A 16,234-nucleotide genomic window follows, 5' to 3' on the forward strand; every position below is an offset into this window, starting at 1 on the left:
ACAATTCACACAGCTGCTCAAGCATTCCCTTTCATCTGCCGTTCTGATTGCAGCGTCTCCCCTTTAGCATTAAGTGTTTGCTGCAAGCTGCAGGGGGTTCGAGGTATATTTCTGCCAGAGCTAATGCACAAATTCCATCTTTTCTCTGGTAAAACCATCATGGTTTCAGTGTCAAATTTCCTGGTGCAATTGAGCCCCGCAGGGACTGTCATTATTCCCTTATAGAAATCCCTTGAGAAATGTCAGTTTATCCGTAACAGTCCTCTTTGAGTGCATGGTGTTTATGTGTCGTGATTTTAAAAAGGCATCTCGCTGCTGCGCTTGTAATGCTTCTGCGTGGGTGTGTTACATATTTTCCCTTTCATCATCTCCACAGAACTTCTTTCAAATCATCAGCAACCTCTTGGAGGAGGAAAATAAGGATAAATGGGAAGACGCGCAAAAGGTAAGCGCGTCGTTGTACACTTAATTCAGGTTGCTGCGTGAATGCTGTGTGTCAAAAAATAATAAGAAAAAATCGACCCAAAGCTTCACTGCTGTTGCTCCTTCTGAATAGCAGAGATAAAGAAAAAAGTCAGGTTAGTGCTGAGAGGGTGTTGCATTTACATCTATCTCTCTGTGAGACGTCATTTAGCTGGTGTGACATCTGGCCTCATTTAGAAAAAGCTAGTTCCTCAGAGCTCCACTTGGTGGCAGCAGCACTGCCACAGAGACTGTCCAACCATCAGCACTGCAGGACTCACTTCACACATTGTTTTACCCAGCTGATACACATCACGGCAACCAGTGTAATTGGACCTGAGATGAAACAGTGTTGATGTTTTATTGTTTCTACAGAAGCCTCTAATTCCCTGGCTGCCTTTCTCTGACATTGCAAGGGAGCTCCATCATATGGAGAAGCTGTATAGTACAAAACATAGTCGCAATATCAGACACAAATGTAGGGGCCACAGACTGCAGCACTACAGCAGCAGTGTATCAAAATCTGAGTACAGAAGAGTGCACTTTGTCAACACTGTGTTTATCCGTGGAGGTTGGCGTCTGGCTATGTCCTCTGTCGGACACATCTCTCAGCTTGACAGGTGGCAACTGTCGTTTTTCAAAACTGCCACTGGTCTCTGAGACATCCTGAACTCCTGAAATCACGCACATCAAGACTCTAACAGAGATACCATCTGCAGAGATACCATCTGCGATGACGGCGAGTCTGCAGAGGGCATCTGCTCTGCTGTCACCTTCGCTGCTAAATTGACATAAATTGGGTATCACCTGCACTGACACATGACTGAGGGGGGGGTGTTAAAGTCAGTCAGATCTCTTTTATGCCCGTGTTTCTCCATGCCTGACTTCAGCTAAGATGGTAGGGGAGTGCAGGCGGTTCAAACTCAGCCAGGAGTGCCGGTCCTTGATGTCTCTACGGGCAGTAATTAGGTGTTTACTCACTGCAGCTTTAGTTCGGCAGGCCCCATCGGTGGGCTGTCGGCGAAAAGAGCTTGCAAATTAGCAGTTTTGTCAGTGTGAATGCGTCAGAGATAGAGACAGACAGATCAGAGGAAAAATAGGAAAAGATGTCTATATGATCGAACACCCAGAAGAGAAATGTGTTAATTATTTCTGTAGTTATTAATGTGCCTGTCCACGGAGCACTGCTTCAGTTTTCGGGCACTCCACTCCAGCGTCGACGTCATCTGATTTCAACAGACGACGCTTGGACATCACAGTTGTCGATATTTCTCACTTGCCGGCTCTTCTTGCATTAACGAGTGTTCTGAGCCGAGTGTCCACAGCACCCGCACGCTGCGCGCTGTGGACATTCACATGAAAAAAACACCTCACTATGAGGTTTTACTGGCTGCAGAACTGGCTCCGTGCGGAGATCACTATATATTCACCTCCTGTCACTGTTACCATGGCAAGGAAAGGAAGAGCTCTGTCTACACACAACCTCCACTGCAGCCATTTCCTTTTGCGCTGCCTTCACATTGCGCGGTTGCCATGGAGACCAGCAGAACGAGCATGACTGCACTGTGCGTCAGACATGCCGGAAGGGGCGACCGTGATGTGCTTTTCTCCCCCCACTCCCCGGCTTTCACTCTGCTGAAACTCTGCACTCAACTTCAGCATCACTGATCCGCTTGCCTGGCTTAGCGGCATCACGTGTTAGAGGCACACAAGGTGCTACCGAGGAGGGAAATAACTGCCTCAGGTGTTTGCTGAAAGCCAAGAGGGAGGTGTTAATTGCTGAATGCCACTCAAAGGCCTCTTTAATTGCCTGACATCGCCATTGTGCGCTCACAAGTTTTTTTTAGTTAAAGTCCCTTAAATCAAAAGCCTCCCATTAGATCTGACCCATCACCACTTGACTGGCAGCCATGACAGTGGTCCAAACTTCTGAAGGACAATTACCGGACGAGTGTTCCTTTGACCTGCAGCTTATCTCCAATCTGCTGTCTTTTACTATTTGTATGTTACGCTCCACACTCCCATTGAAATTGAAAATGTCCCCCTGTCTTTTCATCCTGTCCAGATCTATCCCGGAGCGGTGGAGCTCATGCAGGTCATAGAGGAATTCATCCACATCGTTGGACTGGGCATGAAGGATTTCCACAATGCCTATTTGATGACTGGGAACTTGGGTAAGAATCGGCCCACTTTCCCTCCCCGCCCTCAGCTGCTGAGCTTGTTTCAGCATTTATTTCTGCTTGACATGGACGCAGAATCCCTGTGCTCTGCTGACTCCTTGTGTCAATTTCCCCACCATCATTCATTGCGGATAAATGGTGCATGGTAAGGGTGGGGGAGTCAAATTACTGCTCATCAATAATGTTAATTAAAAACCGAGCTTGTGGTCTTAATGTGCTAAATTCCTATGAAAACACTTAACACTCAATCCAATATCAAGAGCGTGCAGTGTAGAAGGAAGAGCTCTTATTGAATAGAGCTGTAAAGATAAAAAAAATACACATAGCACTCATTACATATGATATATTTTATACTATTGTATGGGGTTTTGAATAGAAATGCAATAACTGATTATTACGGTATTCACTACATTGTATTCCAAACCCACATGCTTTTTATTTAGCATAGGCGGCGTGTAAGATCCATCCATAGTTTCAGAGGCTTTTTTTTCCAACGATCAAATGAAATATGAGTCACATTTGAAGGTGTAGTAGTTCCGTGTGATGTTGCGCTGTACCGCAGTCCTTTGAGAAATACATGATTAGCAGAGCGTACCCCGAAGCACGTTGTGCAGAAGTGCAGCAGCATAACAAAATATTGTTTGTCAGTTCCTTTCGAGATAAGCAGTCATGCATCAACATTTTGGGAGTGTCTGATAAAAGGCTATAAAATTAAAAGTGAAATTACAACTTATTCTTTGCAGCTGTAATAAATAAAGAAAACAATCCGCACCACTGATTGGGGTGCGGATTATTAAGTCCCTCTCTTTGAGGTTGAGTTGTCTTTGAGCAGTATTTCTCTTCCCTCATGTTCTCGTGGGTTCTTTTTGCTTCTGCCTCTCGGATGAGCTGAGCTCTCTGTGGCATTTCATTTCTTACTCAGCCATGAATGGTGTCTTACTGGAATGCAATAATATAACTGCAGTGTTGAGTTATTCATGCTGCAAGTGAATGTGAGCGTGTACAGCTGTGCTGGCAGGCAGTTCCTCTGGTTTATTCCTCGTGTTCTTTACAACAGCCAACATTTGACCCACTTCTAGCAAACACTCACACTCTTTATGGGGTATGATTTCCATAATGACAAATAGGAATAGCACAACAAACACAGCACAATGAATGCACTCATCAAAATGCCATTATGAAGCACCATGAGACGCAAATTAAGTAACTAAGGCTCGAATGCATTTCAGAATGCCAAGCATCAATGACTTCTTTCACAGGCGTGAGAATATGTCCGTGCCCTTCCCCTTTATACTCCTTCCAATTCGGCTTGATGGCAATACCCCCCTTTAACACATGACCCCTGCTTTATACAAAGTATGCAATCCATTCTGGGGAGTGTTTTGCTTCATACAAATTCCTTGAACAGCAGTGCGTATTGCACGGCCAAAGTTCAATACAAAATACTTGACTCTTATTATGTTAGTCAGCCGTATGACTGTCGAGCTTCTCCTCAAATCTGTGGCACCGTGGATTAAACCATGTGAGACATGATACGACAGAAAATGAGTTTGGTAAACATGGAGCGATGATGTAACTCAGCATTGTGTTTCAGATTTAAAGAAAGCACTGAGTGACATAATCAGGTACCATTCTTGAAAGACTATACTGGAGTTCATTTTAAGTAAACCACTTATATTTTACTGCTGACCTATTTCCAAGCATACCATTACTTTGTACGATGTTTTTAGTTCAATTAGTTTATATTAAGTTCGTACAATATGTCAATTAACTTACAGACTCAATCAGTCTACTACAGTGATCATGATGTCTTTAGGCTGACTGTCATCAAAGGCATGATACATGTTGTCCGCTACTGCATCTAAAGGGGCGTGGTTTAAAAATGCAAAAATGCAAAAAATTGACTGATTTGATGATCGAAAACGTGCAGCCTGTAAGATGCTAAAAATCTCATACAGAAGGATGTAATACTATATTTGGCATTAATACAGTGTGAATTTGTCAATTATCAGCTTATGGAGCCAAAACACAGAGTACCACCAGTAAGTCTAATTGACACGGAATTAGTTTCACAAACCTGGTTCTTGTCACAAATTACTGATATCCTTAATAAAGAAACTTCACTAAAATCAATGGTGATTTTTAAAACATAAGACCTGCCAGCAGTGGAGCACATTAAAAACACTGACATATCTCATTTTGATAGGATAATTGAAGTTGAACATTTCAGACTCAGGTGCCTATAAATGAGTGTGATGAAACCTGATAGAAAAATGAGGACTTTGTATTGAGAACTTTTTTGAAAGAAAGTAGCTTCCAGTTTTCTTTTTTTGTTGCATCTTACAGTTCTCCAGGTGTGACTGAAATCTTCCTTATTACTTCATGCACATTTTTAATGAGTTGCTGTGTTGGATCCTCAGTGTTACCAACTAAACAGACAGCACCCCCCCCCCCCCCTTTACTTGACATTAATTTAGCTGAAATACACTAAATGGACAACATTCTCAGTCCTTGGACTTTACAAAGTTTGAAGTCGTTTTAATTCCCATCCTTTATGATGCATTGCTTCCCAGCATTAAAATGCTCAAGGTTTATTGAAAGAAACATGATTATCATTTTGTTTTTTTACGACTGATAAATGTGATGGCTGAACATTTTCGGCAATTTTAAGCCATGAAAGGTTTGATGCTTGTGTACAATTTTTGAACGTTTGTATTCATAAACAAATTGGAGGGGGGACTTTAATGATGGCTTGTTAAGAAAACACAATATTTATGTGTGTAGAAAAATGCTGAAGTGCAGCATGACTGTCGTTTTGGTGATGCAGGACTGAGGCAGCCCGATTTCTGAAGCAGCTTTTGAAAAATCTTAAAACAGAGGCAGAAGGGCCATTTGGCTTTTGAGTAATTATTTGAAGATGTAGCAGTAATGAGCTGCCTCTGGCTACACTTAGCCAGTACCTTGCCTCCCTGCTGGTGGAAAAATATCATGGTCCTAATAACAAAACAAAAAAACGCCTTTATATAACAGGTCCATCAAATCAGTCATATTTCACCGTGTATTTGGACAGTGAGTCAATAAACCAAACTATATTTTTATAATACACAATCAAGACGTGGAACAGTGAGTTTACAGGACCATGATTTTACCCCTAAACACAGCAGAGGCTTTGATCACCAGCTCACACGACAGTGCCTTGCTGGCCACGTGTCCTTTTTGATTAAAGGAATGGAACGTTTTGCAGACCCATCGGTGGAAGCCAAGTGGAGAGCATCTGGCTGAGTAAGACATTGCAGCATCATGTCGTCACTAATTTATGGCAGCCTCTTGACACCGAGATAAATACTGGCTGTCACCGGTGCGTCGTCCTCTGTCCTCCTACTTTTAGTCAAATAACCTTGATTGCGAACATCTCTCCACTCCAGCAACTTATTCTCTCTCCTTACAATCAAACACTCGGAGGACCAAGTGAAGCACGGGACATATTAGAAAATTAGACACCACTTTGCAGGTAGAATACATCATGCACTTTCTGATCTTTTTTTTCTGGCTGTGAGGTTGCACTTCAATATTTTGACGTTGATGATGAATAATTGTGATTACAAACACATGCAACGGATTCAAATGCTCATTCATTTGTTTTCTGTAAAATGATTGTATTGTCTGACTTCGACAGTTTTCTTAACGTTTAACCTCTCATGAACGTAGTCGGACGCAACGAGCAATACTATAATTCCCTCTCATGAAAATGAACCACACAGAATACTCTGTGCACTGAATCGGTATTTAGAATCATTCACAATCCTAAATGATCACTTGATTTGTGCTGTCTAGCACCAAACAGGCAAGTGCAAAGCCCCATTTACCTGCATAATTATCCAGGACTCTGAAAGACAGCGACACGAGCACCCTGCTGTGTTTCACAGTGTGCCCCCGTGACTAAAACTACAAACACACACACACACACGTACCGCTGCTGCTCCCAACATCTGGTGCTGTGAACAGGCCTCTTTGCAAATGGCGGGTCTGGCGGTGCTCTGTGATTTCATACCCGCTGCTGGATCATCCGAATCACACAGACTCACCTTCTGTCACAGATTTCACTCAAACGTGGAGTCTTGCCAGGATTCAAATTGTATTATTGGCAAAGCACAAGGAACAATAGAGCTTTTTGCATGAGGATTAGCCTCAGATTCCCCTCATGAAAGCACCACCTGACTGGGACTGGATGTGATACCAGGTAGAGAACAGTGCAGCTTTATCCTCCCCTTGTAATGCTGAGGCCCTTTCAGTTGATCCGGGGTATTTTCCTTGTCACTGCCTTGGAACATGGACTGGCCTTTTATGGAGCCTCAGCAGGGAGGCGAGAAAAGGAAAGAGTGATTGAGGGGATTACCTGTCTACCAGTTGCCAAACGAAGCTTTGATTTTGCACTTTATTTTAAATGTGTACATGAATGCATTAAAGCACAGTTGGGGGTATCTTTGACTTACAAATGACCTGACTATTTACATGCACACGTTGACGTTCAGTCATTTTGTACGTTAAAAAGTAAAGTAGAGGTGTTGTTGCACAACCTCTGAGGGAATTTTCCTCTCTTTTGTGTACATATTTATGCCTAATAGTGCAATATTTTTCTTTTCTTTTATTTCTTTTATTAATCTTTTAGGGTGTAAACAGCGCATTCAACTTAGTGAAACTTTTCAACTGCTGCACAGCGGAGATTTCAAGACTTACCACATACAATGAGTTTGATTTATATTGATAAAGATAGAAAACATTTCCAGTTGCTTTCTTGCTGAGAGTGAGATGACAACGATTCCACTCTCATATCTGCACGGTAAATATGAAGCTGGTTAGCTTAGCTTTGCTTAACTTAGCTTAAAGACGAGAAAAAAGGGGGGGAAAAAGCTGGCTTGATTCTGTTGAAAGTCACGGCTGCCAGCCAAGAAATAGAAATGTTTCCAGTCTTTGCATTAAACTAAGCTAAGCTAACTGGTGGCTGGCTTGAGCTTTCATACTGACAAGAAAGCGATCTCCATCTTTTCATCTAATTCTCAGCAAAGTGAATAAGCGTATTTCCCAAACACAGTGTGTACGCAGTAAACATGGATATTCGCATAAACATGCATCTACAGTTGATGTGTGACCTGACTGTACAAGACAGGAGAAAAAAACATGTGAATTTTCATTACAGGCTGATGTTTTGGGAAAAGGAACTCGGAGGATTCTCCAAGACACAACCTATAAAGTCAATAATATTCAAACGTATATTGAACCTCAGTAATTCTTCGTCGGTCTGTTTGTTTGAATCCTGCAGTGGCCAGCATCCAGAGACTCCCAGCAGTGTCTGTGATGGCTGACATCAACTTCCCCATGAAGGGACGTAAAGGCATGGTTGACTGGGCCAGGAACTCTGAAGATAAAGTGGTGATCCCAAAGGGCCTCTTTGTTTCCCAGGCAGCAGGTATGCGACTGTATATATATATAGATATATATATATATATATATATATATCTCTCTCTATATATATATATATATATATAGAGAGAGATATATATATATATATATATATATATCTCTCTATATATATATAAACTCTGTAAACTTACAACAAGACTTGCACACAGACACATCAGTCCTGTGCAGAAGGTATTTTATTGTCATGCTACACCACCCCTTGTTTTAAGAAATGAAAATAATAATACAAGTCTTTCAACACAGCCACTTTGCTTGCCTCTGCTTCTTTAAACACTGAGTTTTTCATCGACTCAGCGTTTTTAGCTTCCTTTCAAACACTGCCAGGCGCCACTGTATATCGCAATCCAGAGCCAGACAATTTGGTTAATGGGTGTAGTCAGTCTTATCTGGAATATATATCAACGATAACAAAACAAGGGATTGATTAGGAATCCGTGCCACGTGCCTAAATCCCAGCCACTCTCATTTGGACAGTGTAGAAGTTAATTCTATAGGAGACTTTAACACTTCTCCTACCTGAGTCATCAAAGTTTGTTGATGAAAGTTGCGATAAGTGAAAAGTGTTTGTAAAATTAGTGTTGGTATTGAGAACTAGCAATTAAAACCTCCTTTTGAATATTCACCATGTTATTGGAAAACGGACAGTAATAAATATATACAGCATAGACATTTTTGAATATTTACTTTTTTATACAATATATAAAATGGGTGGCACAATAAAAGAGAAGTCTATTGGTATTAAAACCTGGCGATAATGTTAATTCATTGTTCATTTCCCCTTTTAGAAATGGAGGGATCCCCTGTCTTCATTTTGGGAACAGTACTCTACAAGACTCTCGGACTCATGCTACCTTCACCAAAGTAAGGGCGGGATATCGCCTTGTGTGTATTATGAGACAGATCTCATCCTTTATTCAGAGTGAAGCAAGTGTTATAAACAGACTGTGCCTGAAATGTTCCACTTCAAAGAAATGAAAGTTTCAACATGAGAACGAGAGAACGAGATAACCAAATACTTTTCCGTTTGTTGTGTATGTTACTTTGAGTTCAAGTTAATGTCCTTGAAGGACACTTCTCATTGATAATTGTTATAAATGAGTCCTTACTGCGAACAGACATCAGGTGCATGTACAAAACATAGAGAAATTAGTGTGTTTGTGTTTACTCCTAATGAAACATAGTCACTGTAGCATGGAGAATGTAGTTAATTAAGAATGACATTAGTGGCTGGAAGAGCAGCAGGATGTCCTGAACAAACACCTGGTGTCACACCCCGATCAACAAGTCCCTGGCACCAACGTCCCAAGGACAGAGCGGTCATTCCAGGACCGACCAGCTGTCTCAGGTGGAGCAGCAGCTCCCATGTGCACATGTGGAGAGGCGCTCATAATGGCAGTCTGAAGCTCGCCCTCTCCAGACTAACAGGATAAGCACATCAAGCAGCAACTGATAAACTGAACTGTTTGCCAAACGTTGAGCTTGTAAGGTTTCAAAGATGAGAGTAACCTTTTCACCACCAAGTATCAGAAGTACACTTTGAGTCAAGAACTGAAGCACTTATCCATTCATGCCATTGATTTCCATTTTGAAATAAGTCCAAAAAACGGACTTGAATTGTATGACCGAGTCGGATAAAGATATTTTCTGCTCATGTGGTGCTGGTAGGACAGCGGGCTGCTGCAGTCTCACCTCATACTTTCCTTTGTGAAGTTGACAGTTTTGCTGCTAGGGGGAAGCGCTCATGGATTTCAGCTTCTAATAAGAAGAATATTCTGTCAAAAGCTGGAGAGGGCTTTTGAAACAGGACTATAATGGCAGATTTTTCCAAACGCGTAGGTTACAAAGAAATATCACGTTCATCTGAGGCGAGCCTTTGATTTGTGCTCTCTGTTAGATGTTTTCAACACTGGCCTGTATAGCTGCTTTGACTTTGTCTGATGGGCAGCTTTTTAAAATCCTCCCACCCTTTTGGGGTTAGTATTCAATACGAGCTGCATTAGAGAAAATACCTTGCACCAATACTCAAGTAGTTTAAACATGAACTCAAAGCACTCTACATTTTTTGATTGTTAGATTGGATTAGAGGGGAACTTTAAATTCTAACTCTGAGCACGGAATCCTCTCAGAGACCCCAAATCAGGTTTGGCACAAGTGGTTTTCTATAGATCCCACATTAATCTCACTGACTGTGCACTTGAACCTAATCCGTAAGTGTTACTGCTTCTTCACAGAGCATGAAAATAGACCTGAGGTGTTTGAAGTAAAATCAGGGTTAACTTTGAACATCGAAAATGTTGTTCCTCCTTTTTATACCTTTATAGAAGACATGCTATAAGGGATGCTATCACAGTGAAGCTTATACATCAATCATGATTAGCCTCCACTTTGCCGTATTGTGTTAGAAAAATGAGGGTCAGCATTTGACCCTCAATGACAATTAAACAGTGTGTACGATAGGAAGTTACATGCTTCTTTGTTTGATTTAGGAACCACACAGTTGTGAACTCCAAAGTCATCGCTGTGACTGTGAGACCTGAGCCCAAGGCCACCGAGTCCCATCTGGAGATTGAACTGGCTCACCTGGCAAATGTAAGCGCCACAGTCATTCTGTCGTTTTCAGATCAACCAATACATGTTTGAGCCTATGAATATAGCTTTTTGTTCCTTTGTGTTCAACACTCAAGAAAGAGTTTTTGTCCGTTGACTGAATGTTCTACAATGACCACAGCACATGTGACCTCCCATCAGCCGACACACAATGGTGGTTAATTGGCCTGATAATTAATTTGCAAGCGCCCGGTGTCATGAGAGCGCACTGCAGTCAGATAATGACATGGACAATCCCTTTTATGATCCGGGCCCTTTTATTCATCTCGGAGATAAAGTGCACGCAAGTCTGAACGCGTCAGCAAGTGTGTGTGTGTGTGTGTGTGTGTCTCTGGTGTTGCACTCTGCACTCCAATTCATGTGAACACAAATATCTACACTGAAGGACGAACATGCAGTCTGCTTATGATGATGGTGATGATGTTAATGACGATCAATTGCCACCATCATTTAGCTGACAAACATTTTGTCCTTTCTTGCCTTCCAGGGAACAATGCACCCTTACTGTGCACTGTGGGACAGCAGCATCATGTAAGTGGGCATGCCTCTTTCACTTTTCTAACTTGTTCCATGTTGTTTGATGTTGTTGTTGTTGTTGTTGTATTGCTTTACTGTTGTGCCTCTGGAGTTGGGTTAGTGTGCATCCTCCCTTCATCTTCAAAAGTCAGGAACACATTTATCTTCGCAGAGAAGTTCGGTCAGCCAATAGCACAGCAGACAAGAAAGGGAGCTGGGGAAATAAAGGTGGACAAAATAATGGGACTCCCGTATGAGATAATGCAGCTCTCTACAAAATCCCAGCTATAAATGAAACTGTATACTTTATGATGTTTCACATGTTGATTTAAGCCTATAGTAATTCAGTTTGAGTTTGTTCAGGGTCTTTAGTGTGTGGGTGAGACTCTGCAATTGGAGTGTTTCTGTAAACTGACTCTCTTCACGCATACATGTGCTCCAGTAAATCACAGTTGTAAAGATATTCATACAAGTGAGTTATACTTGCCAGGATGTTAAGTTAATGAAGCCAATTAGCAGCATGTGTGGGCTTCAACACACATCTGAAAAATACTCATTTTAATGGGCAACGTACAGAGATACAAACAGGCCAGCGAGTCACTGGCTGAAGAGCTGGAGCATCAGCCACAAACACTGCAGAATTATATAACATAGCGAGAGGGGAATCTCTCAGGAAGCACGAGGACATATGCAAAACACATCTGCATTCGCAGAAAGAAACACACGACAACTGCACAAACCAAAACCAGAAGAATAATGGAGACAAATGAACACCTGACACAATCGCAACAAAACGTATGTTATTAGTTTTGGGTTGTATTATACAACAGTATATTTTAATGTGTTGACATTATTCCGTCAAGACTTTTACACTTCTTATTATTAATGATGTTCTGAAACTCTTACAGTATACTGTACAAACCTGTTTTGAGGTTTGCTTCTTTGAGTTGAAGTTGTTGGAGATTGGTCTTGTGATGCTGTTCCAGAGGATTTGATGTTGCGTTGTTTGGCGTGGAATGATTTTTGTACCTGCGCTGTTAACACTTGACAGCAATGTTCTTGTCACACTGTCACTAGATAAAACCAAAGTTGTTGGAGCATTTCCACTTGCAGGAAGTCAACTTGTTGTGTTCCTCGCAGTGAGGCGTGCTTTAGCGGAGAGACTATTTACTAATCACACAAAATAAGGAACAGAAGCCAATATCTTTTGAATTGTTAACACGTGGCTTCGAATGCAACTCAGGGACTGGTTTTAAAAAATGTTTTAAAAGGCACCTGCCACCAGTAACGGCAGGTGTTGCCAAATCAACCATGGTATCTTGACCGTCATCATTTCAAGACCAATCTGATATTTAGAAGAGCTCATGGGTAACTGGAATATTTTGGACCAGCTCAGGCAACAGCTTATATGAGGTTGTTATTTTTGCTCTGAAATAGCATGTGCACTGTGCATAGTCCGTCCACTATCATGGCATTTGAGGGCAACTGGTCTATTTGTGAATAGTAGTAAAATACAACTGGGACAACTCTGCTTTATTCACTTACTCTGACTTTCACAAACCAAGTGTTTTAATTTCAGCATTTTAATCAGAGCACCACTGAATGACTCCGTGGTATGATTATCATGTTCATTTCAAACAGTTGGCTCGTCCTATAACACAATAGCAGCCACACTCAGGACTCATTGAAGGGGGTAATACACCATCTGTCAGCCGTGTTGGTCCAGCCGTGTTGGAGCCTTTTTAATAAAGTACTGTTAAATCTCAATAACATGCAAAACTAGATAAATGCATCTTGCTTTTTTTTTTGTAAAAGGGAGCACTAAGAGAGAGTTTTTGTGCTTTTTATTTTGGATATTTTCTACTGAATTGAGGCACGAGCTTAATGAGAATAATTTCATATGTTAAAAACATTTCAGGGAAAGCAAGCCGGCAAAACAATTCAGAAAAATCCATTCATGGGCATAACATTGTGCAATTCTTTCTCCCCAGTACTGAGTAACCAGTATGATTAAAAACCTGCTTTAACACTTGATGAGACAACACAATTCACATAATTACATAAAGTATCTTTTGACTTGGATTGATAATTTGCAGTGGTGGAACGTGGCTGAACACATTCACTAAGTACTGTACTTACTGTACTTACAATTTTGAGGTACTGAATTTAATTCCAGCTCCAAAATGAAAACGCTATTTGTACGTTATGCATCATTTGAATGCGGGACTTTCACTAGTAATGGAGTATTTTATGGTATTCGTACTTTTACATAAGTAAATGACCCATTTAAGTCACTGCTAATTAGCAATATTAAGAGGATGAAAATGAATGTGACTATGAATAAAATCATTTGGCAGAGATTTTTCTGCATAATTTTAAATACGTGTTGACAAGATAATTAGTTCCCAAGCAATCATGATTTACTTCTTTGCATGTAAAATAAGCTAAATTGCACCTGTCACATGTGGCAAAGGTCTGGAACACATTTAATTGCATGTGCTCCCTGAGATTGTCATATTTGTACCAGTTTTGCAACCCAGACAATTAGAGGATAATCTACTGCACCTGGCAGTGATTAGCTCAAAGTATAAACAAAAAAAATGCAGTGAAGAATAATGCAAATATGTGAATAAGCATGCTAATATGCAGCTCTCCATGCAAAAAAATAAAACATTAGATCATCCAGAGAGCCAATATCGGTTTGTTTTTTTGTTTGTTTGTTTCATTTACTCTTCAATTCTGCAGCTCCACAGCACCGAGTGTAAAGAGGTCAGATGCATACACTTTTATTACTCTTTGAAATGTCAATATTTTCAGCTATCAAACAAGCCTGAAATTGCCAATATCCCACCACTGTGCCAAGGGAAAATGTGAAATGCAACACAGTGGTTTTAGATCAGTCAACTTCCCCATAGTGTTCAAAAAATACAATTTTGAGGGGGATTTATTATCTCACACTAATGTGCGCTATCTCGGAGATTCAGTATCATTGTGACTCCAGCGTGAGTTTAAATCAGATTACTTTTCAGCCTGCCCAAGCTTAGAACTCATCTTTCTTTAAATGGTTTCAGAAGATAAATTCGTCTCATTGTCAGCATTGTAATCGCTTGCATACATTTTAGCTTCTTAGTTTCTCCAAACTGCCACCAAATTTGCATCAAAAGGAAAATTACAGAATGATATTACAAGCTAGTTCGAGCCTTTTGGCATTCCCCTGCAATTAGATGCTTTCGAAGTACTCTAAATCCTTGTTAAGCCAGAAGAGCTTAACTGAAGAGGACAACCTTCATCATTCAAGGCTTTTAGATCCTGAAATAACTTGCCACATCAGAATTAACAGCACCTTGACCCCTCTTTAAAGCATCTTTAACACTTTTAGACACTTTGTAATAAGAGGAGACCAAGCTGCATCAAGCGGTTTGTTGGTGGACTTAAGTGCAATATTTTAGATACTCCTAAAAAAAACCTGTGACAGCAAAATATAGTTACCTAAACCGATGAGTGGTAAAATGCTGTTGTTCAGCTTTTGTTAATGAATTACCTCAATACTTTTATCTCAAATTATACTTACACAGTTCATACCATGAATATACCAAGAAAACTCTGCTTCCTGTGGAGCCAAAACCTATTAATCATTTATGTGTTAGGGTATGAATAGCAGCTGTTGCAGCTTCAGGTTCTAGTAACATCTGGATTCCCTGGAATTGAGCCAAACACTGCCAACTGACGGGAATTTTAAGAACCGAGAGATACCTTTCGTGCAAGACTTGGTTCTCCATCAGCTGGGTTCTTATACATTATTGTGATATAGATACCAGAAGATACATGAGTGCCATTGGCCCTGTTTGGCACATCTTCCAGCTTTGCTTTGCTTAGTAACAGACAAACAAAATCAGGCTTCTGTAGCTTCTCCTCACAGACTGTTGCTCTACTTAAGTTTTAAGAAATTCAACAAGTTGTGGAAACAGTAAATATAACTGCAGCTGGTGATGTATATGTGGAGCTCAAAAGTCACGTCTCTGGCTTTATCTTAAAGTTGTATTCAAGCGTTCTAATTGTGTTGAACGCGCTCTCTAATGGTGTCTTTCATTGACGTCAAGCTTCTTTTACATTTCCATATCTGAGATCAGCAGTTGTCACAAGTTTTTCACATCATGAATTCTCAAAGAGACACATTTGCACCGCAGACTCAGACTTGATCAGATTAGAAAGACTTGTTTTTAGGTCGGTTTTGAATGGAAACTGTTGCCGCAGCAGATGGGGAGAAGATAAGTGTGAGAGCTTTGCATTCTTTGTTTCTGGCGGATTCGTTTATAATTAAATTAAACCACCTCTGGTCATGCTCAGGACATCTGGTTGTCCACTTTGCAATGATCTCTGTAGAATGCTGAAGAACATTGGGAGGCTGAAGAAGTTGCTTCATACATGAGAGAGCAGGATTCACATGTTGTCAGTTGTTGACACAAGACAACTAGATTGTCGCTGTATAGCGAGATCACGAGGCAATTGCAGGATCACATATCACACGGAGATCCATCTCGTCAGGCTTCAAGTACTGCTTTTGCGTCTGGTCAGCCAGAGCAGCGGCCAATCACAGCCCGTGACGGGCTACTGGCAGCTACAGGTGTGTCTTAGTTGTGTGCATGATGACATCGAGAGGCGACTGTTGGAGCAGATGCTGGAAAAGCATCAGTTATATAATATAACTGGTCAGTATTTCTGCATTGAAAGAAGAGCAAACAGCTCCACTGAAGGCTTTTTTCTCGACGAAAAAGAGGTTTTCACTCTTCTCCCGACTCACTTCCGCGAAAGTTTGATTGACAGATTGTTCATCTAATCACCTGTGTGTTTTTTTAAATTGCCGGCCCTCTTCTAAACAGTTTCCAATAACAACTTCTTAGATGGTTCTGTGGAAAAGTCATGTTAGCCACCTTTAGCTTTAATTGAGGAAACAATAATTATGGGTGAAATACTTTAGCATTATTCTG

At 40.9% G+C, this 16,234-nt stretch overlaps 1 protein-coding gene across 1 annotated transcript in view; it reads left to right on the forward strand.

Moving 5' to 3' along the window:
• adgrb3 (adhesion G protein-coupled receptor B3) overlaps positions 1–16,234 on the forward strand; it is a 51,726-nt gene that overhangs the window by 12,065 nt on the left and 23,427 nt on the right. The window contains exons 7-12 of the mRNA XM_079279727.1: positions 377–445; positions 2,528–2,636; positions 7,963–8,109; positions 8,909–8,984; positions 10,610–10,712; positions 11,218–11,261. Coding sequence (XP_079135853.1) covers positions 377–445; positions 2,528–2,636; positions 7,963–8,109; positions 8,909–8,984; positions 10,610–10,712; positions 11,218–11,261 — 548 coding nt within the window. The remainder of the gene's footprint in view (positions 1–376; positions 446–2,527; positions 2,637–7,962; positions 8,110–8,908; positions 8,985–10,609; positions 10,713–11,217; positions 11,262–16,234) is intronic.

The sequence above is a fragment of the Melanostigma gelatinosum genome (assembly GCF_949748355.1).
Source record: "Melanostigma gelatinosum genome assembly, chromosome: 12".
Lineage (NCBI taxonomy): Eukaryota > Metazoa > Chordata > Actinopteri > Perciformes > Zoarcidae > Melanostigma > Melanostigma gelatinosum.